Here is a 25580-nt window from a genome sequence, read left to right as displayed (position 1 = left end):
TATGAAAAACAGCTTATCCTTGCATGATTATTTTATTAATTATTGTAGTATTTTTCCATACGAACGACTGTGAGTCTCCTTTTGTCCTGCCCTGCGCGTATTAACTCAGGTTAACTTCCTCTCCGTGCTTACTGCGTCTGGAACTGTGCTAAACACAGGATGCATTACTCAGGACCCAATTTCAAGGTCAAAACCAGCTAATACTAGCTTAGACAAGAGGGAGAACCGGACACTAGGGCTGTATGGAGACTCCTCTGTTTTCCCTCTCTGCCTCCCTCTCTGCGTGTTGGCTTTCTCCCCAGGGCTGGTGGCCAGGCAGGCAACAGCCACCAGGCAGGCCCCTCCCAGCCTCGACACCAGAGAGGGCCTGACGTTTGCTCTCCTTGGTGCCCAGTTTACAATCCTGGGTAAGGGTTTTTATTTGGGGTGGGTTGGAGACTGAACCAGTGCATCGTGAACAAGGGAGTGTCCCAAACAGGGTCACTCACACACGCTTGTGCCTTCCCACAATGCCAGGTTTATCGGGGAGACTTCGCCAATAAGCCAGTAGAGTCACTCACAGGCTACCCACAGAGAGCGGGAGCTTAGGTGATAGAAACGAGCAGAACCAGGTGTGGCGTGAAGTCCTGGTCACTGGCGGTGTCCACAGGCGGGGAGGAGGGTATCAGTCTCAAGCCAGGCGGCTGCAGTGGCAGCCTGTGACAGGGGAGTGGAAGCCCAGCAGGGCGCCGGGAGCGACCCGTGGCACAGCCAAGCTCCAGCATCGAATGGTCCAAGCTCAGAGTTCTTATAGCCCCAAAGGGGCGAAGGTCCCACTCATTTTGGTGTCCAGGTGGAGTCCTTATCCAAGCGTCCAGACTTAACAGGTTTGGGCCCCTCCTTAGGATGATCCCATCGCACCCCGTTCCCTCAGTCTTGACACAGCACTTGACATAACTGTCGTGGCTGACGGTGGCTCCACATTGGATTATCGAAGGTGTCCAGAAAGTCCGCTCTGCTCTTGCTCCATACACAGCATCAGTGGCTAAGTCTCAGATCTGTCTTCAGAGGTCAGGCAGGTCACAGAAATGTGAGGAATAGTCTGGTAGGAGCCAGGAGTTGGTGTGGTCAACAGCAAAGGAAAGAAGCCATCAACCCTCAACTACTTCATTTCCGCCCTCCCCACTCCAAACCTCATGGGGGTGAAATAAAAATATGTGTGCTGCCTGGCCGGTGTGGCCCAGTGGTTGAGTGTCAACCTATGAACCAGGAGGTAACAGATTCCCAGTCAGGGCACATGCCCGGGTTGTAGGCCCGATCCCCAGCGGGGGGCATGCAGGAGGCAGCCGATCAATGACTCTCTCTCATCATTGATGTTTCTCTCCCTCCCTCTCCCTTCCTCTCTCTGAAATCAGTAAATAAATATTTAAAAAATATATATGTGTGCTGCCTCCAAACACCACACTGGCAGCATAGGAGTTTGTAACCTTTGAGCTAGAACTTCTCAAGAATTTCTTAGCAATTCTGCAAATGAAGCTGTGACTTTGGTTATAGGTAAACAAAAATGGGAAGAGCTTTTCCAGATGAGGAAAACCCTATTTCAGAAGGATAATTGCCAAGTTGGCAGGGGCACTTGGCAAGGCATCCTTCACTTTACATTTCACAAAACTCAGCAACTTCTCAGAGTGAGGTCATAAAGGCCTTTTAAAAAAACGTTGCCACTCTGGGGTCAGAAAATTCAGTCTTGTAAATTCAGTCTTCATAATTCAGTACTTTATAATTTTGTATCCTTCGAAGTTGGATTGGGTTGTCATCAGACTCAATTAGTGTCAAGTCAAAGGCAAGCTGGAGGGTCTCTGACTCCGAGGGAGTGGCAGTTTAAGCGTCCTGGAGACAGGTTGGAGTGACCTCCACAGAGCTGGCGGTAACTTTGTCCAAGGGCTTGTTGGCGGTGAGGGTGAGTGTGAGGGACAGGAGTGGAAGGAATCTGGGGGTTACTCATTCAATGATTTGATCATTCAGTAAATGTTCAGCTTTGAGCCGGGCACTGTTCTAGGGTGCAGTGACCAACAAGATAGGCATGGCCTGGCTCTTACAGAATCTACAACCAGAGGAGGTTGTGCTTCAGTGAACAAGATGCATGTAATTCCAAGGCTTGGGCTTGGAAGATGAGGGAAGGCTTCCTGGAGGGGGTGGTATCTAAGCAAAATTCTAAAGGATGTGTGCAAGGAAAATGGAAAGGGGTGAGGAGTCAGTGCCAAAACTTCCTAGATAGAATTGCCTGTTATGCAAACCAAGAATGCTCAGGGGCCAGCAAAGCAGGGGTATCAGAGAGTGAGGGGAGGCCCTGGCCTGGGTAGCTCAGTGGGTTAGAGTGTCATCCCAATATTCCAAGGTTGTGGGTTCAATCCCCGGTCAGGGCACATACAAGAATCAACCAATGAGTGTGTAACTAAGTGGAACAACAAATCCCTCTCTCTCTGTCCCCTGCCTCTCTCTCTAAAATCAATACATAAAAATTTTAAAAAAGGGGGGGGACTGGGTGAAAGTAGGTGAAGAGATTAGCCAAAAGACATATATGGCCCTGCCTGGCGTGGCTCAGCGGTTGAGCGTCGACCTAGGATCCAGGCGATCGGGGTTCGATTCCCAGTCAGGGCACATGCCCGGGTTGTGGGCTCGATCAGTGACTCTCTCATCATTGATGTTTCTCTCTCTCTCTCTCTCCCTCTCCTTTCCTCTCTCTGAAATCAATAAAGATGTATTAAAAGAAGAAAAGAAAACAAGAACATATATGCATAGCCCATGGACACAGACAGTAATATGGTCATGGCCAGAGGGGGGGGGGGGGACTGGGTGGAAGTAGGCAAAGGTGTGGGGGGGAAATGTGGAACATCTGTAATAGTGTCAACAATAAAAATAAAATGAGACAGAGAGAAAGAGAGAGAGAGAGGCTGAACCAAAAAAAAAGAAGAAAAAAGAAAATGAGGGGAAACTTTTTTGGAAAATAATTTGAAATTGAAAAACATCTCCCAGTGCCTGTTTTGGAGAAAGCAGAACTTTGCGGGACCTCCGTCCATGTATTTTGCAGTGAAGCATCCTTTTTATTTCGAATTACATACAGGAGACATGGCATCATAATTTTTTCAGGCCTTAGAGCCATTAAAAGCCCGCAGGAGCTGTCCTGGTCCCAGAGGTGGAGAGAGGTCTGTGACCTCCCATTTCCTCCCCCCGTGAGCTCAGCCTGCCTCCTCACACCTCCCTTACAGGGCCATTTCCTAAAGTCCCTATTAAAATTTACTGCCCTTTTATTCCTTCCCCAGGCACCTCTAATCCACAGCGACGATGGTGTTAATGATCACATTGCATATAAACTACTCCCATAACTGGGTAAACCAGATAGCCTTTAAACATGGCATGAGTCCACTGTAATAACGAAATATTAATAACTGTTACACTTCCCAAGTACTCACATTCATTCTTAATTTTTATTTCTTTTTCAGTTGTCCCCTTCTCAATAATTATATTGACAACAATAATGGCTGACACTTCTGGCTATTTTTCAATGTGCCAGGCCCTCTTCCGAGCTCTTTATGCTCACGAGGACAGGTGTCGCTTCGCAGGTAAGGAGATTGGGGCAAACAGAGATTGTGCAGCCTGTGGGCTCAAGTGTACTCAGCTGGTAGCAGACACCAGAATTTTATACCAAGCAGTCCAGCTCTAGAGCCCATCTCAAGTTGCCCAAGCCAGCCCAAGGGTAAATTTCATTTATTTACAATTCCTTTTGGGCACCAAACTGCTCTCCCTCTAAAATGTATTGCCAGTGTCCCCACCACTCTCCATCTCTGTCTCCAGCGCTGACACCGTACAAGAAACTGCCATCGCTGACACATCGTAGGTAGCTATTCAATAAAAATGGACTAGATGGTTTCCTAGCTGAAACCAATAAGCGTGCATTGAGCACTTATTCTGTTTTGCAGAGAAAACTATGACTTTCAACATATTTACCTGCAGGTTTTTCTGTTAATTTTCATGTAAATCTAGACTTATAAAACTGGGGCTGTGTTATGTCTTTTTCGTAGCTTGCTGTTTTCTCAACATGTTCTAAACATCTTCCCAGGTTATTAAAAATTCTTTAAATTTTAAAAATAGCAACATAATATTCTATTTCATGACATACTTTATTCGACCATTTTCAAATTGTTAGACAATTAGATTGTATCATTTATCTATTGCTGTGTAATGGCTTAAAACAACAAATATTTATTATTTCATAGTTTCTATGGGGCAGGAATCTGGAAGCAGCTTTGGCTCAGGAGAGGGATCTTGTTGCTTTTTCAAGCTTATCAAGGATATTTTAGTCATTTTTTGTATTTTAACTCATCTAATCCATGGTGAAATGGTAATTAATATGTTTTAAATATTTTGATTAACACTTTATAATAACCTGCTTAAGCTTTAAATATGCTTATTAATTCGGTTTCTCTGGAGAAAGATGACACAGGCTTTGGTAATTTCAAGGTCATGTACATTATCAATTAAAATATAGTTTTCCAGTGCCTGCTCATGCATTCATTTCATACATATCTATGGAGCGCTTACTCTGTGCCAGGCACTGTTCCAGGCACTGAGTAAACTAGTGGTGAACCCAAGATCTTTGCACACAAGGAGTTTATATTCTAATAAGGTGAAATATTAAAAATCCATTCATTCAACAAATATTTATTGAGTACCTACTCTGTGCTTGGAACACATTAGTGAACCCAACAAGCAAAAATCCTTGTCGTCATAGAGCTTACCTTCTGGTAGGAAGAGACAGACAATACACCATACACAAAATAAGTAAGAAAAGTCTGTGTTTGTTAGTCTTTTGTTAGAAGGTGATAAGTGTTATTGAAAAATAAAATAAAGCGGTTAAAGGAGAGTGGGGGTAGGGAGCTGAAATTGCAATTTTTAGATAAGTGATCAGAGTTGCCTCATTAAGAAATGAAAGGAGGGGAAGTGAGCTATGTGGGTATCTGAGGGAAGATTGTACTGGGCAATGGAACAGCTGATGCAAAGGGACTGAGGCAGGAGCATTCCTGCCCGAAATAAGGCCGAGGAGTAGGGTGTGCAAAGGAGCAAGCAGGAGGAGATTAAGTTAGATGGGTGTGGACAGGGGACACATCATAGGGTTTTGCCCAGTGAGGAGGCCGCCGTTCATATCTGAGAGGAACAAGTAAAAAGTGCCGGATATGTTTCTTGCTAAGCAAAGGACAGCTGCAATGTAAGGCAGAGTATCTCTGAACAAAGACACCTGTGGTCTTACATAGTGTTTTGGGAAGCATGGGGTTCAGAGATTAGCACTTTTAGAAGCTGGACTGTTTAGAGATGAGTTGGCCTCTAGCTAAGGAAGCCGCAGGATTATTAGAGTGCGGCAATTGCTGATTGGATAACTTTCCGAAGCAAAGGTCTGTCACTGGTTGGGAGTTTGTCCTTGATGAAAATAGAATCAGGTGGTTACTTGTACTATGGCCAAAAAACAATTAGTTTTTTCCTTTGTTCAACTTGGAAGGATCACTCTGGCTGCTGGGTAGGCCAGGGCAGAAGCAGGGAGGTCAGTTAGGAGGTGAGAGGAGATGTGGCTTGAACCATGGTGGAAGTAGTGGGGCTAATATGAAGTGTTCCCACTTGGGATGCATTTATGTCAATAAAAAAAAAAAAATCAAGAAAATCCAATTAAGCTAAGCTATTGGGGTGAACATAACATTCGCCTTCACATAGGATGAAATGAGTGGATGACATCACAGAGTAACTGGGTGAGGCTTCCTTACAAGGAGGAGTGAGAGGAAGCCTCTTTGAAGAGGTGAGACCTCAAAGATGAAAAGGAGCCTGTTAAGACCTTAAGGTAAGAGGCGTGTGTGTGTGTGTGTGTGTGTGTAGAAGGTGGTAAGGTTAGGGGGAGGAGAGAAGGGAAGCAGAAGCTAGATCCTTCCAGGCCTTCAGTGCATAGAATGGATTGAGAAGAGAGGGACAAGAGTCCAATGGAGACAGTGCTATAATAGACACTGTCATCGTAAGAATTCTGAAGCCTCATTAAAGTAATAAAGTAAAATCCAACTGAGAAGCCTTCCTTGTGCCAGAGACTGTTTTGCATTTGTTGATTTTTGACTCATAAGTAATGATATAAACTAAGGGGCAGCTGTGGTGTCCATACACCATACAGTCACCTGCCCTCTGTCCTCTGACTTGAATGCAAGGCCTAGATTAGTTATGTCTTTCCCAAGACTAAATTGTGACCCAGGTCGCTCTCGTTCACCATGTGTTTACGAAACATGGTTAACATTTATTGGGGCCTTCCTGAATGCAGGTATAAAAGGACAGGTCAAGGCAGGAGGACCTGGGGTTCAGCTGCAGAGCTGGTGTCGTCTAGGTTCCCGGTCTCCTCGGATGAACAGCTCCCAGCGGAACGACAGTGCTTTATTCACCTTTGTGACCCTGGGCTCCTAGCACAGTGCCTGTAAACAGCAGGAGCTGACTAACCTTTTTGTTGAATCCGAATTGAGCGTGTAGATTAGATCAACGGTACTGAAATATTACATTAGCTCAGAGCAAACAGTTTGCATCTTTCGGTTCATCATCCAGTATGTGGATTAGTCATGCTTCTCCTGATTCTACTACTTTTTTATAGTTCCTGCCTTTGAGCACATCATTTCACTCCTAAAACTCCACTTTATGGGTAATCATAGAGAAAAGGAGGAATGAAACACAGGCCAATTTTACTCGTATTTTTTCTTGCCTGTTTTTTGTCTTGTTTTTGTGTGTTTTTAAGCAAAAACAGTTTTTAAATGTTTGATGGAGATTAAAATTCATATCATATAAAGACCTTGAGGTAATGAGCCAAAAAAATTTTAGGGCTTCCTATGTGTATTTCCTTTATGTTAATTCCAAGCAAGCCTAAGAAGTAGCTAGTATTGCCCCCACTGTGGAGGTGAGGAGACTCTCACGCAGAGGCAACGCAGCTCGGCCTGGTCACCAGCCCTACGAGGAGCTCGATTTCAAATCAGCTCGTCTGACTCCACAGTGGCGATGCTCCGTGCGTGCCGCTCTTGGAATAATTTGGACACTTTCATTTGTCTTTACTTCTTTATTTGCTCCGGAAATGTTAAAATATGCGGAGAAACAGTAGGAACTCTATAAATAAAACATGCCTATGTATTTCTAAATGATTAAAGCTGGAAAGTTTCATGTGGCACAGTGCCACCTGGGTGAGTGGAAGGGAAGAGAGGGAGGGCGATTCCCGGCCCTTTGCAGAGACGCTGCCGCCTCCTGCAGCGAGCGGCTCGCGGCTCGTGGCTCGGCGCCCGCCGGTGACTCCCGCGGCCCCGGGAAGCCCGACCGGGCCCGGCTGCGCGGGGCAGAGGCCTGGCCCGGCTCCTGGCAGCCTCCATGGCATCTGGCTGGGAAAAGCCACGTGCCAGGGTGCAGCTCCTCTGGCGGAGCGGGGGCGATGCAACCTTGGAAGGTGGGGTGAAGGCTGGCTGGGCTGTATCTTTACATGAAACCCGAAAAGCAGACCCCGGAGCTCGGTGCCCAAGTCAGAGGGCGCCGCCGCGCCTCTGGCAAAGTTAACGGGGGCGCCAGGAAAACGCGAGGTCCCGCGGGCGGCCCAGGAGGTGACCGCCGTTCAAGTCCGCCCGGGGCTCGGGTGTCGCCCTGGCCCGCGGCTTCTGCCCTTGGTGTCCCCTTCTTAAAAATCGGGGCGCGGGCTGGCTGCGCCCGGGCCGGTGAGGCACCTCCACGTGGGAGAGGAGGGGGCGGGGAGAGAAGGAGGGGAGGCCCCGGGGGCGCCGCGGGGAGAAGGCCCGCAGGGGCCACGCCAGCGCCCGGGTCCTGCCCCCGGAAGCCCCGGGCCCGCACACAGACCGCCGGCCCCCGGCCCCGCACCCCGCACCCCGCCGCCCGCGGCCCGCCCTCTGCGAGCCCGCGCGGGGCGGCGGCCGGGCGCACGCGGCGGGGCCGGGGCGGGGCCACGGAGGGCGGGCGCGCGGGAGGCGCGGAGGGAGGGTGCCGGGCGGAGGGAAGCGGCCCGCGGCGGAGGGAGGGGAGGCCGAGTGCTGGAAGCGGAGCTCCGCGCTGGGACTGGTTCCTTCGCAGCCATTTTCTGTCCAACCAAACAGCCGATTGGAGACGGGAGCCAACCAGGGCTGCATTGGAGGTTTGTGTCTCGCTTCGGCCAATGATCGCTCCTAAACCGACTCCACTTTAGCTCGAATGAAATGTCCGTCTCCTCCCGGCGCCGTCCCCGCCGCCAACGCCGCCGCGGCCGGGGGCACCTGCCTCCCTCCCGCCCGCCCGCCCCTGGGCCGGGGCCGGCGCGGCGCCTGCGAGGCCGCTCCCGCTGCGGGCCGGGCGGCGAGCGGGCCCGGGCGGCGGCGCGGCTCTTTGTGCGCCGGGCCGGGGAGCGCGGGCCGCGGGCCAGGCGCCTCCCGCTCGCCGCCGCCGAGCTCCGGGCCGGAGGCCGAGGAAGGGGCGCCGGGCCCGCGGCCCCCCTGTCGGCGGCGCCCCGCCGGCTCCATTTTGTGCGGGGAGCCGACCGCGGGGGGGCGGGGGACGCGGTTCGGACCCCGGCCCCGACCCTGCCCCCTCGGCCTGGCAGCCGCGCGGGGGTCCCCGGGGAGCGCCCCTCTTCCGCCCGCGAGGGCGCGGGGCGGGCCGCTTTGTCTGCCCCGGCCCCCGGCCCCGGGCCCCGCGGCGGGCGGCGGGCGGCGGGCGTTGGGCGCGGGCCCGGGGCCTGGGCCGGGCGCGCCCGGGGGATGCGCGCCAGGAGCGCCCGCCCGCGCTGGCGGCCCCGACGTCGCCGGGCCGGGGGCCGCGGGCCGCCCCGCACCCTCGCGGGAGGAAGCGAGGCCCGGGAGGAAGGAGTGGATGTGGCCTCCCCGCAGCCTGGTTCGCGCGTAAAGAATGCGGCCACCTGGCGGCTCGCGGCCCCTGGACGCGCCCCGAAGGTGGGAAGGAGCCTCTCGGGTGGGACCGGGGTTCAGCCTGGGCCGGGGGTCGGGGGCTTGTGCTGGGCCTTAGGAGCGGTAGTCTCCGAGAACAAAGAATTACAGAGCGCCCCGAAGTCCTAATCGCCCCCAAAGTGCCATGGCAAGGTAATTGAAAGAAGCTTAGGTAGTGTCCGGCCTTGAAAAAAGAACCAAACAGCCCCGCCAACCCTCTGGGACTGCACAGTTCCCCGGGTCACGCCACGCCCGCTGGGGTGTTCGGGGCACTCGGGATGCAAACTACTCAGCCACGGAAAGTGGTGAGGCACCCGGCCCATTAAGCGGCATTAATAAATAGGGGTTTTATTTGTAAAGCATTGAAAGTTTAACCAGAATTCCTTAAAAGGCAGTTCGGTTCTTTTCCGCGCTGCTCTTGTAGCTTAATTTAAGGAGTGTTATTGATGCAAAACGCTGGTTGCTGGTGCTGGAGAAGGGAGGGTGGAGGAAGGGTCTGTAGCTTTTCTTGGATACAATTTGCATTTCTTCAAACATTAAACGGATGTATGCATTCCCTTGAGCTTGCACATATATCATAACCTGCCTTTAAGAAAATATATACCATATGAGGTAATAGGGTTTTACTTTAACACACTGAATTTAAATAATTATTTGGGTGAGTGAGTGAGTGTGGTGAGGTGTAGACCCATCCCCACCCCCAAGCAAAATACACAAATATATATGGCTCTTGTATTTTATGCGTTGTGAGGATTCCCCCCCCCCCCCAAAGACAGCCTTTAAATAACACTTTTAGCTACAGGAAGGAATTTTCTGGGCACTTTTGGGGTTAGAAAGAGGACAGTATTTGAAAACAAATTAAAAATTGCTTTTACCATTATAGCAGACAATGCCAGCCTGTCTTTGCTGCCTCTACTCTTGTGATGGTTTTTTAAAAATTCAATTCAGTGGCTACAGTTTTTTCTGCTGTTTACTAGATTTCATGCTGGGATGCATATGATTATTTTGTCTTCCCTTAAATTAACACTGAAAGGATGTTTTTTGTTTTGACACCCCTCTTTTAATGGTTTCACTTGAAAGAAGGAAAAGAACAAATGAGAAATGGAGATTGTAACATTAGTAATTGATGCCGATTTATTAGCTATTTGCAGTGAGAATGAGGAGCTATTCAGATGCAATTTTAGTCCTGAATGGTAGTGCTTTAAAATTATAAGTAGAGATCTTAATTGATTGCGTTGTTGTTCTATGTATCTTCTTTCCAGTATGATCTGAGATATTTAATTTAAAAGCATTGTCTTCTGAGATAAATTTTTCTACCCTTTTGAGCTTTTGGACCCCTGAATCTCATTCTAAAACATTAAGAAAACCATCTCCCCAAATTAAGTTGATATTGTGTCTCGGGTGTTAATATTTTAAGTAGTTTCGATGTGTAATTTTTGGTCTCTTGCACGTTATATAATTTGGTGTGTTGTGATGACTGTGGTGAGCATGACTGGATTCGGGGTTATGTTGGGAAAGCAGTCCTCCCCCCACTGCCAGCAATAGAACCAACTTTTTAAAATTTGAGTTCTCCAAAACTTCCAATTTAACAAACATTTATTGGGGGCCTGCTTTTTGCACTGTTTTACACCATGCACTCCATTGAATAAGAATTGTAGATAAAATTATATGTGCCTTTTAAAATTTTACAAAGAAAGCCTGTAGGCTATACATTTTTTCTAATACGTGTTTATCTTCTAGGTTGAAATTGGGCAAAGATTAGGTACCAGTTTAGACAAGTGTTCTTGAACGCCACTGACAACACGGTTCTGGCAGTATTTCATGACCGTAAGTATGTTTACCATATTGGATGTTAATTAGATTTTTACATTAATTATCGGGAAACAAGATTATCACTGATTTTATATTGGAGATTCCTGATAGGATGAATGCCTTTCAAGTATAGACCAACAGTACCTGTCCTCATTCCCAATGGGTCCTTCTTTTTAGTGACTTGTCACATAGTGTTTCCCATGCACCCCTAAGTGCTGTCAAAGCTACAGGATAAAAAACTTGTCCCAGCTCTGAAGAGGCTGTCTGTCTGATAGGACTTTAGTCAAATTGAATACTTGGAGGACAGTTATGTGCAGAATGGAAAATATGGGTTCTAAGGATAGTGCAAGTGTGGTAGGCCCGGGTAGTTGGGAATGTCTTTGCGGGAGCCTGTAGGCCTCCCAGGATGAATGGGGTTCGGGTAGGTGGGAGGGTGTCACCAAGTAAAAAGCCTAAAGATGAGTAACTTATGTTTAGGGAGGGAGAGTAGATCTGCATGGTCCAAGTGGGGGTTTCACAGGATAACCTAGTGAAGAGATACCACTTGGCCTGTCTGGACACTTAGTTCTGGATCTGCTACTGTATCTGTGACATCAGACATGTCACAACTTCCTTGAGCAGGGATTACCTCACTGCTCAACTAAAAGAACTGCATCTGGTGATCCCTGAGGAAGGCATGTTCTAGCACTAAGGTTTTTATCAGCCCTTAAGGCAGAGCAGAAAACAAACCTAGTTAGGGTAAGTGGAGGGTCCACTCTTTATGCCTGGACAGAATGGTGAGAACTGTATTCGAAGGGACAGTAATCATGTAAGGTTTCATTTGTCTAGTTCTTGTTACTTATGCTCTTTGCTAAATGCTAAAAAGCACGATAATTTCACTTCTCATAGCAACCCCATTTTGAAAATGGGGAAGCTGAAGCACAAAGAGATGGTACGCAGAGACATAGAGCTAGTAAGCGGGAGCCCAGCTTCCAACCCAGGTGGTCTATGCTAAGGGCCAGTGGTCCATCACTGCCTCCTGGCGAGATGCACCCGGAACCAGGTGCATTTCTTAGCCCGCTGACCATTAACTTCACATATTTTAGAGAACACTCTTTTCAACTAAATAATTAGAATAGTCACTAAAGTAATTTAATGGGATTTAACTACTCTTCATCCATATTTGCCAGTTCCCTTGAACCTAATGATTCATCATTTTACCCATTCTCGTGTCATTTCCCTACATGCTCTTCCCTCTTTGTTGTCTGCATGCACTGCAGTACTTTAGCTTCTCTGTTCTTATACCCATCCTGTAAGTGTCACCAGTGGACACACTGGTACCACTATACATTCATGGTCACCACCTTGAGCCAGGCTCTCTGCATTGCCCAACACTCGCGCTCTTCCTTTCCATTCTCTGCAGCGGTGGCCGTCCTCTACCCGGCTGCAAGCATCCCAGCATTATCCTTGGTTCTTCCTCCAGCTCTGGCTCAGTCAGTTACCAAGTCTACTGATTTTACCTACTACTGAAATCTCTTCAGTCTCTCACTGTCTCGATCTCCAGGTACTGGGAGTGACCATCACCTTGCCTGAATTCCTGCCCTGACCAAGGCATTATGGTCCTTGCTCGTCTGCCCCCACTTTGTTCCCCCTTCAGTTCATTGTTATACTGGACTGTAGCCAGAGTCATCTTTTAAAAAAGGAACCTTATTTGCCCTCTTTGCTAGAACTCCTTCTGGATCTGCTCTTATCGAGAGGCACTCCTTGATCTAGCCCCTACTTAGCTCATTCTAATCCACCAGGACTGTATTTCCGTTTCCTTTGTCTGGAACATTCTTTGCCCATCTTTCCTTGCCTAACTGATTGCTATTCATCTTTCTGTCTCAGTTTAAATATTTATTTCCTAAGACAGCCTTCCTTGACTCCTCAGACTAGTGAGGTCATTTTCGGAATAAACTCCCAAAGCATATAACAAAACATCTGTGTGTTTTTTTTAGCACTAACAGCTAGTCTTCTGTAATTATTGAATAGCTCGCTGTAGCATTCAGTGAGCACTCCTGCTGTACAGTGCACTCTTTACATGGCAAGTTCTGTTCTTGTCATCCTTGCTCAAGGTCACGTGACCAGTAAGTAGTAGGAAATTCAAACCAGGTGACCCGGTTCCAGCACCTGTTCCTTGGGAGTACTGATGGGCCGTGCTCACCACCCCTTCCCCATGCCCCCAGTTTATGTAACATTCGTCTCCTCTGCAAGATGGGGACAGAGGCTTGTCTGTGTCGTTGACTGCTTCGCCACTAGCACATAGCACAGACCTGATAAGGACTGTGTCCACTTGGTAAATATTTATTGACTGGCTTACATGCAACCCGTCATCTGTTTTGTAAATTTTATAGGATGTTTTAGAAAAAACCTTGGGATGTATGTAGCAAGTTTCCCCCCCTCATTCCCTATATATGGATAGCATATTGTAAGCATCAAAGATGAGGCTAATTTGTTGAATGGAAGATACTAAGTGCCTTGGAGATTCAGAGAAAGGAACACTAATTTTTGGCTTGCAGAGTGGAGTAAACACAAAAGATTTCAGGAGGATGGGGGAACACTGGGTTTAAAGTATGGAGCACATATTTTTATGGTAGAAAGATAGAGGAGAGGAAGACAGAAGGTATGGTCAAAGGACAGAAAAGCTGAAACATGCGGAACCAAAGACACGGACAGCTAAGCAGATGATGGTGTGGCTCATCTTCAAAGGAGGGAGGGTGGTCTCTGATGTCTCCTGAGCACTCTACGTGCCAAATGCTGTCCTTAGCAGGTTTCTGTTTGTGTAATTCTGACAACTCTGAAATACTTTCAGAAGTATTTTTTAGAAGATTGAGGTTTACAGACTAATTCTGTTAATCCAAATGATGGTCTTGCTGCTAACTCCAGCATATAACAAGATAATGTGATTTAAACTTTCTGCTTTTAATCCTTTTTATGTTATATTTATAAATTAATCTCCCAGATCCTGGTTATTTGAACAGTGTCCTGCAGATAAGCTAATTTAAAAAGACTCATGGTATCCTGTGGACATTCATTTTGGAAAGAATTAGTTACTGGGTGTTTTTTTTCCCCCTCTCCCATTAAAAAAGATTTGTTTTCATTTGTATGTTCTAAAATAACCACTGGTCCTGTCTCCTGCACCTTGATCTTCCCAAGGGCATTGTAAAAATTAGTCAATTCACAGCTATTTTAATTGAACTCTCTTTTATGGCTTATAAAATCCATCATATTTATCTATTAAAGACTAACCTCCTAGTATCTTATTTGCATATTAGGATGAATATAGCATTTTATATTTGGGTAATGTTTCACATTCATTTATATTAGCTGTTTAAGATGGGGAAGGTGATATTGTTATTTCTATTTTATATAGAAATACATTCAACCAGTAGGGGTGCTTGTTTTTAGGGATTAGTAGGTAAGTCAGAGTCAGAGCCCACTGACTGTTTATCACTTCTTAGAGGCCCTGGCTGGGTAGCTCATTTGGTTAGAGCATCGTCCTGATACACCAAAGTTGTGGGTTTGATCCCCTGTCAGAGCACGTACAGGAATCAACCAATGAATGCATAAATAAGTGGAACAACAAATCTGTTTCTCTCTCTTTCCTTCCCCTCCTCTCTCTAAAATCAGTCAATCAATAAAATTTTTAAAAAAGAGTATCAGTAAATAGGTACCCTGTACTTTCACAGATTATTAAAGGTTGGTGAATTCTGTTCTCTACCCCCTTAAAACAACTATTAGAAATGTATCTATCTACAATTAAATTAGATACCACAGTCAACAGATGTATCATCAAAGAAAAGCCATGTTATTGAATGAAGACTTGGAAACTAGCCTGTTATTTTAGTATTCGATAAAAATCCAACAGAGGTGGAAAAGAAGACATGTTCCACAAGGATTCAGATACTGCAATTAATAACATTAAGTTTGGGCTGGGTCCTGGGCCTTAATGAACATTTAGGATCAAATGTCTGTCTTTTTTTTAAATATGCTTTTATTGATTTCAGAGAGAGGAAGGGAGAGGGGGAGAGAGAGAGAGAAACATCAGTGATGAGAGAGTCACTGATTGGCTTCCTCCTGCATGTCCCCTACTTGGGATCGAGCCTGAAACCCGGGCATGTGCCCTGTCTGTCAATCAAACTGTGTCCTCCTGGTTCCTGGGTCGCCGCTCAACCACTGAGCCACAGCGGCCAGGATCAAGTGTCTCTTGATTTGTCCTGGAAGTAGTATAAATTACACTTAAATTTTGCTACAGTTTATTCAGATAATGCATTAAAAATTTTCTACCCACAACTAGCCATTCCCTTGTTTTGTTTCTCTTTCCCCCCCCCCCCAGTATTATCTGCAAAGCAGAAAGATTTCCAGGATTTGCCGTGTTGGTGAAATGGAATGTAGCCAGTTTAAATCTAATGGTTCTGTTTTGTTTTGTTTTTCCCCCTCAGATTTTCCCTCTTAGAATTCTTTTAGCTCTGAGCAAAATTAATTAAGCAGGCATCTTCAAATAGTCATTTTTCTGTGGTTATACCTTTCCTATCCTTATATGCAGGTCTCCAGTCTCCTTGGGACTCCTCCTTCCCTCTCTTCCTTCCTCTCTCCCTACCCCCTTTCTTTTCTTCCTCCCTCCTTCCCTTCCTTCGTTCCTTTCTCTTTTTAAAAAAAGAATAAAAAGTTTGAGGGTAGGGGAAAGAGAAAACTAACCTTTGGCTAGAATTAGAGGTTGATGGGCTCATTCAAAATGTGGGTGTACCTTTGGTTACATGGGTACAGGTTGTGCAAGGAATCCGTACACTTCTTGTCCCAAACAACAGTTTGAACCAAGACATTGTCTATTGTGGAATGTCTGTGAGACCACAAAGAAAGTTTGCAGCAGGAACAGAAGGGTTTCCGGGGAATATTAGGCTTTAGCAGGAGAGCTGAAAGTGACTCATATAGGTGACTTTCAGGAGACTACTAATTTTGGTTTTGCTTGTTGGTCCAGGGATAAGTTAGGTTGTAAATCAGCGTTGCCTGTACTGTGTTTGAGGATTGTGCAGTTGAAAAGAAAGAGGTGGGTGATTTAGATTCATTTTCTTATTTTGTTTCCTTGTTGGTCTTATGTTTATTACTTATAGAGGATGGTAGGGGACTCGGATAGTTGGCAAATTATCAAAAGGTTTCCAAATCAAGAAATATAAATGTTTTCTTTTAGTAAGCTTAAGCTATGAAAAATGTAATGGACCCATCCTGGGACATTTCATGAGCACTGAATCTGTTATGTTATTTTAGACAAGTTTTATTGAAGAATATTGAAAAGCTTTTTTCTCGTAGATGGATGGTGACAGTTCTACAACAGACGCTTCTCAGCTAGGAATTTCTGCAGACTACATTGGAGGAAGTCACTATGTTATACAGCCACATGATGGTAAGACAGCCACAGTTAGAACAAAGTCGCAAGTAGAAACAAAATAGGAAGTGAAAACTTTATTAATCTAATGTTCTAGGTTACTTTTGTCTTTACAGGAAAATTAGCAATCTTGCATCACCGATCAGTGAAAGTCTAAAATGTGTACCGTGCTACTTTAATTAGCAATAGTCTTCAAACAGTGATGAGACCTAGAAAAGAATTCTATAAAAGTATGCCTTTTTAAAGTTTCTTTAAAAATGTGTTGCTGATTTCCTATTTGAGAATTAAATACGGAAAATTCTTACTCAGTTGATACAGTAAATGGGATAGTTCTTTAGCAGGTGAGTTGCTAGCTATTATTTCTAGTACTTATGAACAGATTTATTTTTATTTTTTATTCAATATTAAGTTTGAGCTATGCAGTATTATGTTGGCCTGTCAGAAATAATTTAGCTTTGTGGCATTCTAATTTGTAAGATTAAAAATGTTAAGATACATTTTTGTAGGAAGCAATTAGAGGAGGGCAATTAGTTACTTCATCCTAAAACATACTCAAACAAGTTAATTTTGATAGCATCATTTTAAACACATACAAATATATATTGAATCAGCTTGAGTGCCTTCCCTATTTAATTCATGGAATGGGGAAGTTTCCTTACAAGATAATGCACTTAATCATAAAGGATATTATTGGTATTGTGAAAGCTTCCATTATATCCAAATCTACATAATTTGAAAATTCACTTTTTGTAAGAACATTGGATCACTGCTATAGCTTTGTTCAAAAACTATTCTACATTAGTAATAATACAATTGGGTCAGTAATATTCAAATCCAGTTTTTCCTTTCTATATAAAGTTGGCTTTGGATAAACATGCAAGCTCTTAACCTAGCAATATTCAGGGAGTCATCATAGGTCAAGGTCTATAAGTTTTATAGCTCAGTCATGGGACATATTTATGAGCAGTTGCTCTGTGAAAGGTGCTACCAAGTGCTAGGAAGGACACAAAGCCCATCCCTGGTCTCTAGTGGAAAAAATCTAATAGAGGGAATCAGAAATGAAAAGAATTGTATAATGTGTCAGAAAAGATGCAGAGGCACTTGTGGTATTTTGTGAAAGGACAGCTCACTTCTGAAGTGCTGTGGGCCGGTACTGAGGTGTTTGGCGAATGGGCAGGTAGGATCTGAGTAGGCAGAGTCGAGGACCAAAGTGTTCTAGACAGTGGGTTTGAAATCGACAAGTAGGCTGAGTTCCGGCCCTAGGAAGGTGCTGAAAAGAACACTATCCTGATCCCTAAAAGGGGAGGAAATGAGCCAGAGTGGTTCTCATCCTAGATCGCTATAGACAGTCTTTCTTCTCTACCTTGAAGTAGAAATTATGAGAAGCCTTAAACTAAATTATTTTTATTTCGTTAGATACTGAGGACAGCATGAATGATCACGAAGACACAAATGGTTCAAAAGAAAGTTTCAGAGAACAAGATATATACCTTCCAATTGCAAATGTGGCGAGGATCATGAAAAATGCCATCCCACAGACGGGAAAGGTAACACGGAGAAGCCTAACTAGGTTTCCTAGGGGCCGGGGGGATGTAAAACTACGTGAACACATAGTTCATGACTACAGTTAGCCATTGATTTCAGTCCTTCAGCAAATCAAATATTTCTTTCAATTTTAATACTTAGTTGCTGAAGAATGTTCCATTTTCAATTCTGTAATGTTCCTAGAATGCACCCCTCCCCCACCTATTAGAAGCAGATAAAATACAAGAATCTTTGAAAAAATAGGAGCATTGTCAGAACTATCAGGTTTGGGCATATGATGTTGTAACTTCTATAATGTTGCAGCAAAAGTGGGTCATATTGGACTGATAATGGATGTTTTTCTTTAAAAAAATCCTTTTATTTGGAAACAACTATTTTTTACAAAGTTGTAGATATTAACATACATTTAAATCAAACTGGTTTTTCTAAGTAGTTTTGTTAGAACCAACTTTAAAAACACATGGTCACTATACTCATCACTTGGTCTTAAGTAAAATTCACACATTTTATATTGCATAATAAACTTCCATCATTTTGTAGCTTATAAAGTACAGATGAAAGTAATAAAGCTTATAAATATATGACTAAAATACATCACTCAGCCTAGAAGTTCCAGTTTGAGAGGTCCTCTTTATGTTTTAAAGGAAAAAAGCACAACTGCTGATTATTGCTGAAATAGGCTAGGCCTGCTCTGTTCAGTCCCATAGCCACTGGTCACAAATGGTTATTGAGCACTTGAAATGTTATTGAGCAAACTGAGATGCGCTTGTAAATGTAAAACATACACTAGATTTTAAAGATTTGTGTGAAGAAAAGAATGAAAATATCTCAATTTTTAAATTGATCCTGTATTTAAATATTTTAGGTTTATTGGGTTAAATAAAACAAAATTAACTTACCTGTTTCTTTTAACGTGGCTACTAGACAGTCTAATGTTATATATATAGCTCACATTATATTCTCTTGCTTGACGCATTTATGTGACTCTTGTTTACTTTTCTCCAGGATGTAATATAGGCATGGAGAGGAAAGACAGTATGTTTCAGCAGGGATTTTGAGTGTCATTCCTGTTAGAAGTGGCTTTGGAATTGCATGATTTAGTCCATTAGAGTTTTACTTTCAAACCCCAGACCCTTAAAATAAGAATTGTTTTTATGAGGTGCTTCTTTAGGTAGGCTTTTTAGTAAACTCAAAACCTATACCTGGCACTTCGTATCTGCCGTAGGAAAAATGTCACCAGATGTCATTATTTCACTGCCTTGTAAGCCTTGTGTGAATTCAGTGTTTGTTTTTTAAATGCTGGTGTCCTCATTTGTGGAAATGGTAGAGCAGAGAACTGGTACCTAAGTCTGAAGCCCACAGTACACTAACTACACACACACAACCTGATTGATTTTCTGGGACACTTGGGTCAGTAAGAGTTTTCATTGTGGGGTGGTAGGGACTTCCGGTGGTTGCTTTTATATCTAAATTATATCTGTTTTTTGTGAATGGTTGTCAAGTCATCTCTCACTGGTGTTTGAGTTTTTAATTCTCACTCTTGAGGGTTGGGATTTTAATAGCACACATTGTGTTAATGTTATTACCATATATTTCAAAGATTACAGGTTAACAGTAATAAACTGAAGTTTGTATTCTTCTGAATGGCCTTTCACTTTTGCAGGTTGTTAGGAAGGTGATGATTATAGTCCCTGCAAATTTACCAATGATTTTTTTCTTCAGATTGCAAAAGATGCCAAAGAATGTGTTCAGGAATGTGTGAGTGAGTTCATCAGCTTTATAACATCTGAGGCCAGCGAAAGATGCCATCAGGAGAAACGGAAGACAATCAATGGGGAAGATATTCTCTTTGCCATGTCTACCTTAGGCTTTGACAGTTATGTAGAACCCCTAAAATTGTACCTTCAGAAGTTCAGAGAGGTAAGTAAAATGTCTTCCATCATGCTTTTAAGAAAATAAGACACACTATTCACCAACTTTTAAAATGTACCATTTGTTTAAAAATTCATTTTATAGCAAATTACATAGTATTTCTCAGACATGTGTAATCATTATGTTACTGTACTTAAATAGTAAGTCCTCTCTTTCCTCTGTTTATTAGTAATGACAGCATAGTTACATAATGATTAAGAATGTGGACTCTGGAGGGCAAATCCCAGCTCCACCACATGTGAACTCTGTGACCCTGGGCAGATTATTTCAGTACTTTAGGCCTGGTTTCCTGGTCTGTAAAGTGAGGCTAGTAATAGTTCCTGCCTCGCAGCATTCTTGAGCGGACTCGGAGGCTAGTAATAGTTCCTGCCTCGCAGCATTCTTGAGTGGACTCGGAGGCTAGTAATAGTTCCTGCCTCGCAGCATTCTTGAGCGGACTCGGAGGCTAGTAATAGTTCCTGCCTCGCAGCATTCTTGAGCGGACTCGGTAGAACAGTCCATGTACTGCGCTGAGCTGGACGTATGGTCAGTGCTCAGTAATGACGGTGCGAGCTGTTATTGTTATCAATTTAACAGGGAGCATCTCAAAGCTTGGGCCTTTTAGATGAGAAAAATGGGGAATTATAACTATATTCCTTTCTTATTATTGATTGAATTCTTCTACATTTCCTCCTTGGTTTATCTTTGCCTGTGAATTTTGTGAAAATGAGTTAAGATCAGTGTGTTTATTTCCACACTGCAGCTTGGGCGTAAGAGTCACATTGCTTTCAGAATATTCTCTTCGTATCTTTCGCTGTTAGGTACCATTAGTGGTTTGTGTGGGATGATTAAAGTAGGAGGAGAACATGCAGATTCTTCACAGCATTTTCCAGATCGTTAGCACCATCCCCCTTAGAGTGGATGGGGACTTGGAGGTCTTTGGTCCAAACTGTAATTTTGATTTAGAAATTTTAAATTCCATCCAGCTTAGGAAAATCAAGACCCGGGAAGGCAAATGAATCCTTGTCCCTCCTATCTTAGCTCTTTATTGTTTAAAAAAAAAAAAAAATTGCCTGGCCGGGCATGGCTCAGTGGTTGAGCATCGACCTAGGATCCAGGTGACCGGGGCTCGATTCCTGGTCAGGGCACATGCCCGGGTTGTGGGCTCCGTCCCCAGTCGGGGGCATGCTGGAGGCAGCCCGTCAATGACTCTCTCATCATTGATGTTTCTCTGTCTCTCTTCCTCTCCTTTCTTCTCTATGAAATCAATAAAGATATATTAAAAAATAAATTTAAAAAATTAAACTCTAAACTTGCTGTTATAGTACTGCCCAGTTGGCTGAGAGCTCTACATATCATTGATAACTTGGATTATTTGTAGTAGATTCATAAGCTGAATATTTAGTATTTTACAGACTATTTCATTTTTAAGTAGTGTTCTATTTTCCTTTTGATGTAGTGTGGAATTAGAATAATTTCTTTATTTTTACCCATAAATATTTTAGATTTTCAAGGTCATTATTAAGATTGTCTTGTGATGATTACTGCTTGTATAAAAAGTTAGCATTTTGAAGGACCTCTTCATATGTAATTAACCAGAAGTGTTAATAAATACTCTGTGTAGTGTTTGTAAAAATAGAACCTCCCAATTTTAGGAAACAAGCAAGCACTGTCGATTAGAGAACAGTTTCCTTTGAATAGCAGTGATTACATTTTGGTTCTCCTTCCCCAGGCGATGAAAGGAGAGAAGGGAATTGGTGGAGCGGTGACAGCTACGGATGGACTAGGTGAAGAGCTGACAGAGGAGGCCTTCAGTAAGCAGCGTGGTGATGCGTTTGTGCAGTGTCTGTCGCGGCCCTTGAGGAACAGCGGCACCGTTTAGACAGCACAGTCCTGAATAGCTCTTAGTTCATGCCCGTGTATTTGAAGTCAGTGAGGGATAAGGGATCATTTGAATTCTGCAGACATTATCATCTTTCACCAATACTTCTGACCAGTTGTCATAGCCCCTACTTTTTGGTTTAAGGTTCACATGGGATAGGAATGCTGAAAACTTGTTTGCAATATAAAAATCTTGTGATTTAAATAAATTTGAACTGGTTTACCTTTTTTAAATTGAGTATCATATTGACATATGGTGATTTTATTTCTCATAGAAATTTCATATGTGTATGTTTTTATTTCTCATATGTAAAATATATGCTGCTTAGTTATGTGTTGCCTCCAGCCAGCCGTCATGGTGTAGGTCTGCCATGAATCAGAAACTCATTTCTGCAGATTTGTACACATGAGAAGTTAGCTAAAGTACACTTCAGAGACGTGAAGATTCAGAAAATCAAAAATGCTGTAGAAGAAATGTGCTTTTTAGGGAGCTCTTTTTAAAAGGGAAGATTTGGAGGGTAGGATTTGGCCTAAGATTATATTGATAAGCAACAGAATTGTAATGAGACATTAATGGCACAAGTTTATGGTTCAGGCCAAGAAAGAAGATGCAGTTCTTTTCTCACTTTAACTTTTTTTTGTCTTTTAGCTAACCAGTTACCAGCTGGCTTAATAACTGCAGATGGTCAACAGCAAAATGTTATGGTTTATACAACATCATATCAACAGGTAGAGTACCTTCTTTGTATTTTAAATTATTTTAAAAATTGATTACATTCATTGATTTTGATCACAGGTACTTAATTTCAACACATTATTATTATTGACCTGATTTTATAAAAAAGGTTAAGTATTATTTTCTCAAAATATATAATTGTTTGGTACTCTCTTAATGGTTAAAAATATATATACACGCATTCATATTTATATAGATTTCAGAAAGACACACAAGAAATTAATAAAGTAGCTCCCTTGGGTAGAGAGAGTGGAGAGTTGGGGTGAGAAGCAGACTTATTTTTCACCTATTTTTTTTGTGTTTTTATTCTTCAAATGTTTATAATATGCATGTTATTTTTAAACTAATTTTTCTTTCTTGTCAATTTAAATTTTCTAATCTTAGATTTCTGGTGTTCAACAAATTCAGTTTTCATGATCTGAAGAAATGATGGAATGAGGAGTAGAGAGAAGCAAGTCTGTAGGATTCTGAAGCAGAGACATGAGGAAGACAGGACTGGGAAAGGATGTCTCTCTGTATATTAAATAGCTGTAATGTAGCTTCCTGATGCTTGACTAATTGAGGTGTTAATTCTGACTTGAGGATCTTTTTCATGAATGATTTTAAAGAAAAATTTGGATTTTAAAGGTATTAAAATATTTTTGTTTTGTACGAGAGTTTGTTGCTCTGTATGACTCCTGTATGCATTGTATATTGCAATTTATTACTGTCAGAGATTTGTAGACAGTTTCTTATTTTCATATTGAATCATGTTACTTTTGTAATTCAAGTAAGCAGCTGGGTTAATTCATGATGTTTGCCCTTTTAATAAAATATAAGGGTAGAGTTCATTTTGAATGCAAGTTGCCTTTATTATAAATTTGAGTTTGTCTTGGTTATATATCTTGCATGAGAACCTAGCTAGATTTTTAGCATTTGCCATATTTATTAAAAATAATTTTTTGTAAAACATTCATAGCTTAAGCAGCACCATTTTTTAAAAATGTAATTACAAACTTGAGTGTGAATGCAGAAGCAAATATTGTCTGCCCCATTAACCTTGGTGCCCATCAACAGTGTTTACACTGTTCATTGTGCCTGTTAAGGTAATTTTAAGCTTATTGGAGATTTTGTTAAGACTGCATTTGTTCATTACAAGTGTTGGAATTCATTTAAGTTTAATGTAGTCCTAGTGCTCTTGAAATGGTGCCCCTTTCATTTTATATATAAGATTTTTCCAAAACATATCTTCAAATACTATACTATCCTTCTTCCAACAGAGGGACTTTATAGTCTGATGGTAGATGTCCTCATTTTACCTTTCTAACTGAAATGTCAAGTTTCCTATTATAATATAGGAACCAAGAAACATCAGACATCGCTGTCTGTATACTGACATTTTTTGCATGGGTGAGTGAGTGAAATGAACTGCGTGAGCGCCACAGGTGGTGTGGGACAGAAGCCGCCAACTTCTAGTGTGCTGTCTTGATCTCTGCAATAAAGTGAACTTAGATAATGTAACTGTATAACTTAGTAGTATGTACTTGGGTTGTTCCTTTTTTAAAGAAAGGATTTGTATTTTTTCATCTATTCTTTTAGGTGATAATTAACTTGAGTGTGGTTTTTTAAAAAAATGTATCAATAATTGCTCTTGTACAGTTTGCCTAAAAGGGAAAGCATGTGGTTGAATGCGCTCTTGGAAGGACACTCATATTTATGAGGTGGAAGCAGCTTCCCAGACGTAGGCTGAACAGAAACATTTACTTTGCCAAAAGGCGCCTTTGGGGGCATATTTGGGCTAATCTGAGGTTAATAACTCCCTTACTACCCCTCCCATTTAAAAAATAATCATCACAGAGAATTCAAGGAAGCAAAGAAGGGGAGGGGTGGTTAAACAAAATCAGCCATCAGCCTACTACTGTGTTGAAATAACCAGTGTTAATATTTTGGTAAATATCATTTGTCCTTTTACTTTGCTAAATATATTTTTATAAAAATAGGCTCATGCTTGCTTGCTTAACTGTTTCATAACCTGCTTTTTTCACTGAATATATTGTGAACATCTTTTCCAGGTCATTAGTCTTCTATTTTTATTCCTCCTGTTGTATCACTGAACCATAATTTATTTAATCCTCCATAGGACATTTTGATTGTATACATCTTTTCACAGTTATAAACAACACCTCCCTGAATCTTGTGTACATCCATGACTGTTTCTTAAGATAATTTCTTAGAGCCTGGCGGGCATGGCTCAGCAGTTGAGCACTGACCTAGGATCCAGGAGATCGGGGTTCGATTCCCGGTCAGGGCACACGCCCGGGTTGCAGCTCGACCCCCAGCAGGGGGCGTGCAGGAGGCAGCCGGTCAGTGACTCTCTCATCATTGATGTTTCTGTTTCTCTCTCCTCCTCCCTTCCTCTCTCTGAAATCAATAAAGATATATTTTTAAAATAATAATAATTTCTTAGAAGAATTGCTGGGTTGATATGCAAAAATGTTAGGCTTTGACCCTCACAAGTGTATTGTGCAGTGTCTCCCACCTGACCCAGGCAGTACGTGACTACATAACTGATAAAAAGCACCTGGTCTTTGGTTATCCGAGTCTTCCTCTAAAACTAGTGTAAAGATCTCATTATGTTTAAGAGTCAAGATAAAGAAAAATCCGACTTTAAAAGTTATAGCAATATATACAAAAACATTCCTAAATTTAATAATTAGCTGGTGGTGCCAGGACCTTAGCATCCTTCGTGGGTCAGTTCAGCCTCCCTTTAGCGATGGCGGCTTTCTTGGCTTACGTTGCACTGAACTGAAAATCGTTCTTCCCCTCTGGAACTTCCTAAGTTATGTACGTCCTACATTAACCTGGAAGTGTTTTTTTTTTTAAAAAAAATAAGTTTGTACATGCTGCTAGAGAGAGGTGGGCTTCAGAGACCAAGTCATAGAATATAGATAAAAATTAGTATATAAATGATCTAATTCAGGGAGACCAAAAATATGTATTTAAAGTAGACTAGCCTTTGGTATAGATCTTACCCAATATATCACTTAAGTGACTCAAAAATATTTTATCACATAAGCAACAAACATTGTCTTGTTTCAGACTTGATAACTTTCCCTAAGAGAAAAAGTATTTTTTTAAAAAATCTTGCACTGCAAGATTTCACTCTTAGCAAATGGTTGGAGCTTTTTTTGTGTGTGTTTCATGCCTAATCGCTACTGCTGCAGAAATCCTTTTAGTTGGATCCTCATAACTATGTTCAATTAGGACTATTAAAGGTAACTGGTTCTCCTTTAATCCACCCACCAAGGCCATCCAGAAAACGCAACAAAGCGTGTTTTTGAAGAAAGGAGAATATTGA

At 42.8% G+C, this 25580-nt stretch overlaps 1 protein-coding gene across 2 annotated transcripts; it reads left to right on the top strand.

Moving 5' to 3' along the window:
• Nucleotides 1-8006: 8006 nt before the first annotated feature.
• NFYB (nuclear transcription factor Y subunit beta) lies at nucleotides 8007-23073 on the top strand. Of its 2 annotated transcripts, none has more exons than XM_081130830.1 (8): nucleotides 8007-8173; nucleotides 10698-10784; nucleotides 16095-16188; nucleotides 17587-17717; nucleotides 19438-19635; nucleotides 21359-21440; nucleotides 22157-22236; nucleotides 22628-23073. In XM_081130830.1, exons 2-8 carry the CDS (start codon nucleotides 10779-10781, stop codon nucleotides 22658-22660), a joined length of 624 nt encoding a protein of 207 aa, XP_080986956.1. In that variant the 5' UTR covers nucleotides 8007-8173; nucleotides 10698-10778; the 3' UTR covers nucleotides 22661-23073. The 2 variants fall into 2 exon arrangements, with proteins under 2 accessions (XP_080986956.1, XP_080986957.1); XM_081130831.1 differs by lacking the exon at nucleotides 8007-8173 and adding an exon at nucleotides 8774-8963.
• The last annotated feature ends 2507 nt before the right edge of the window (nucleotides 23074-25580 follow it).

The sequence above is a fragment of the Miniopterus schreibersii genome (genome assembly GCF_964146895.1).
Source record: "Miniopterus schreibersii genome assembly, chromosome: 2".
Lineage (NCBI taxonomy): Eukaryota > Metazoa > Chordata > Mammalia > Chiroptera > Miniopteridae > Miniopterus > Miniopterus schreibersii.
Note: the sequence above shows the minus strand (reverse complement) of the source record. Positions and strands in the feature narration are given on the sequence as shown.

Excerpts from the sequence above, each read along its gene's own strand:
- NFYB (XM_081130830.1), top strand. Across the intron at positions 16,189-17,586 it reads TGTTATACAGCCACATGATG|ATACTGAGGACAGCATGAAT; the intron begins GTAAGACAGCCA and ends TTATTTCGTTAG. Across the intron at positions 21,441-22,156 it reads GCTGACAGAGGAGGCCTTCA|CTAACCAGTTACCAGCTGGC; the intron begins GTAAGCAGCGTG and ends TTTGTCTTTTAG.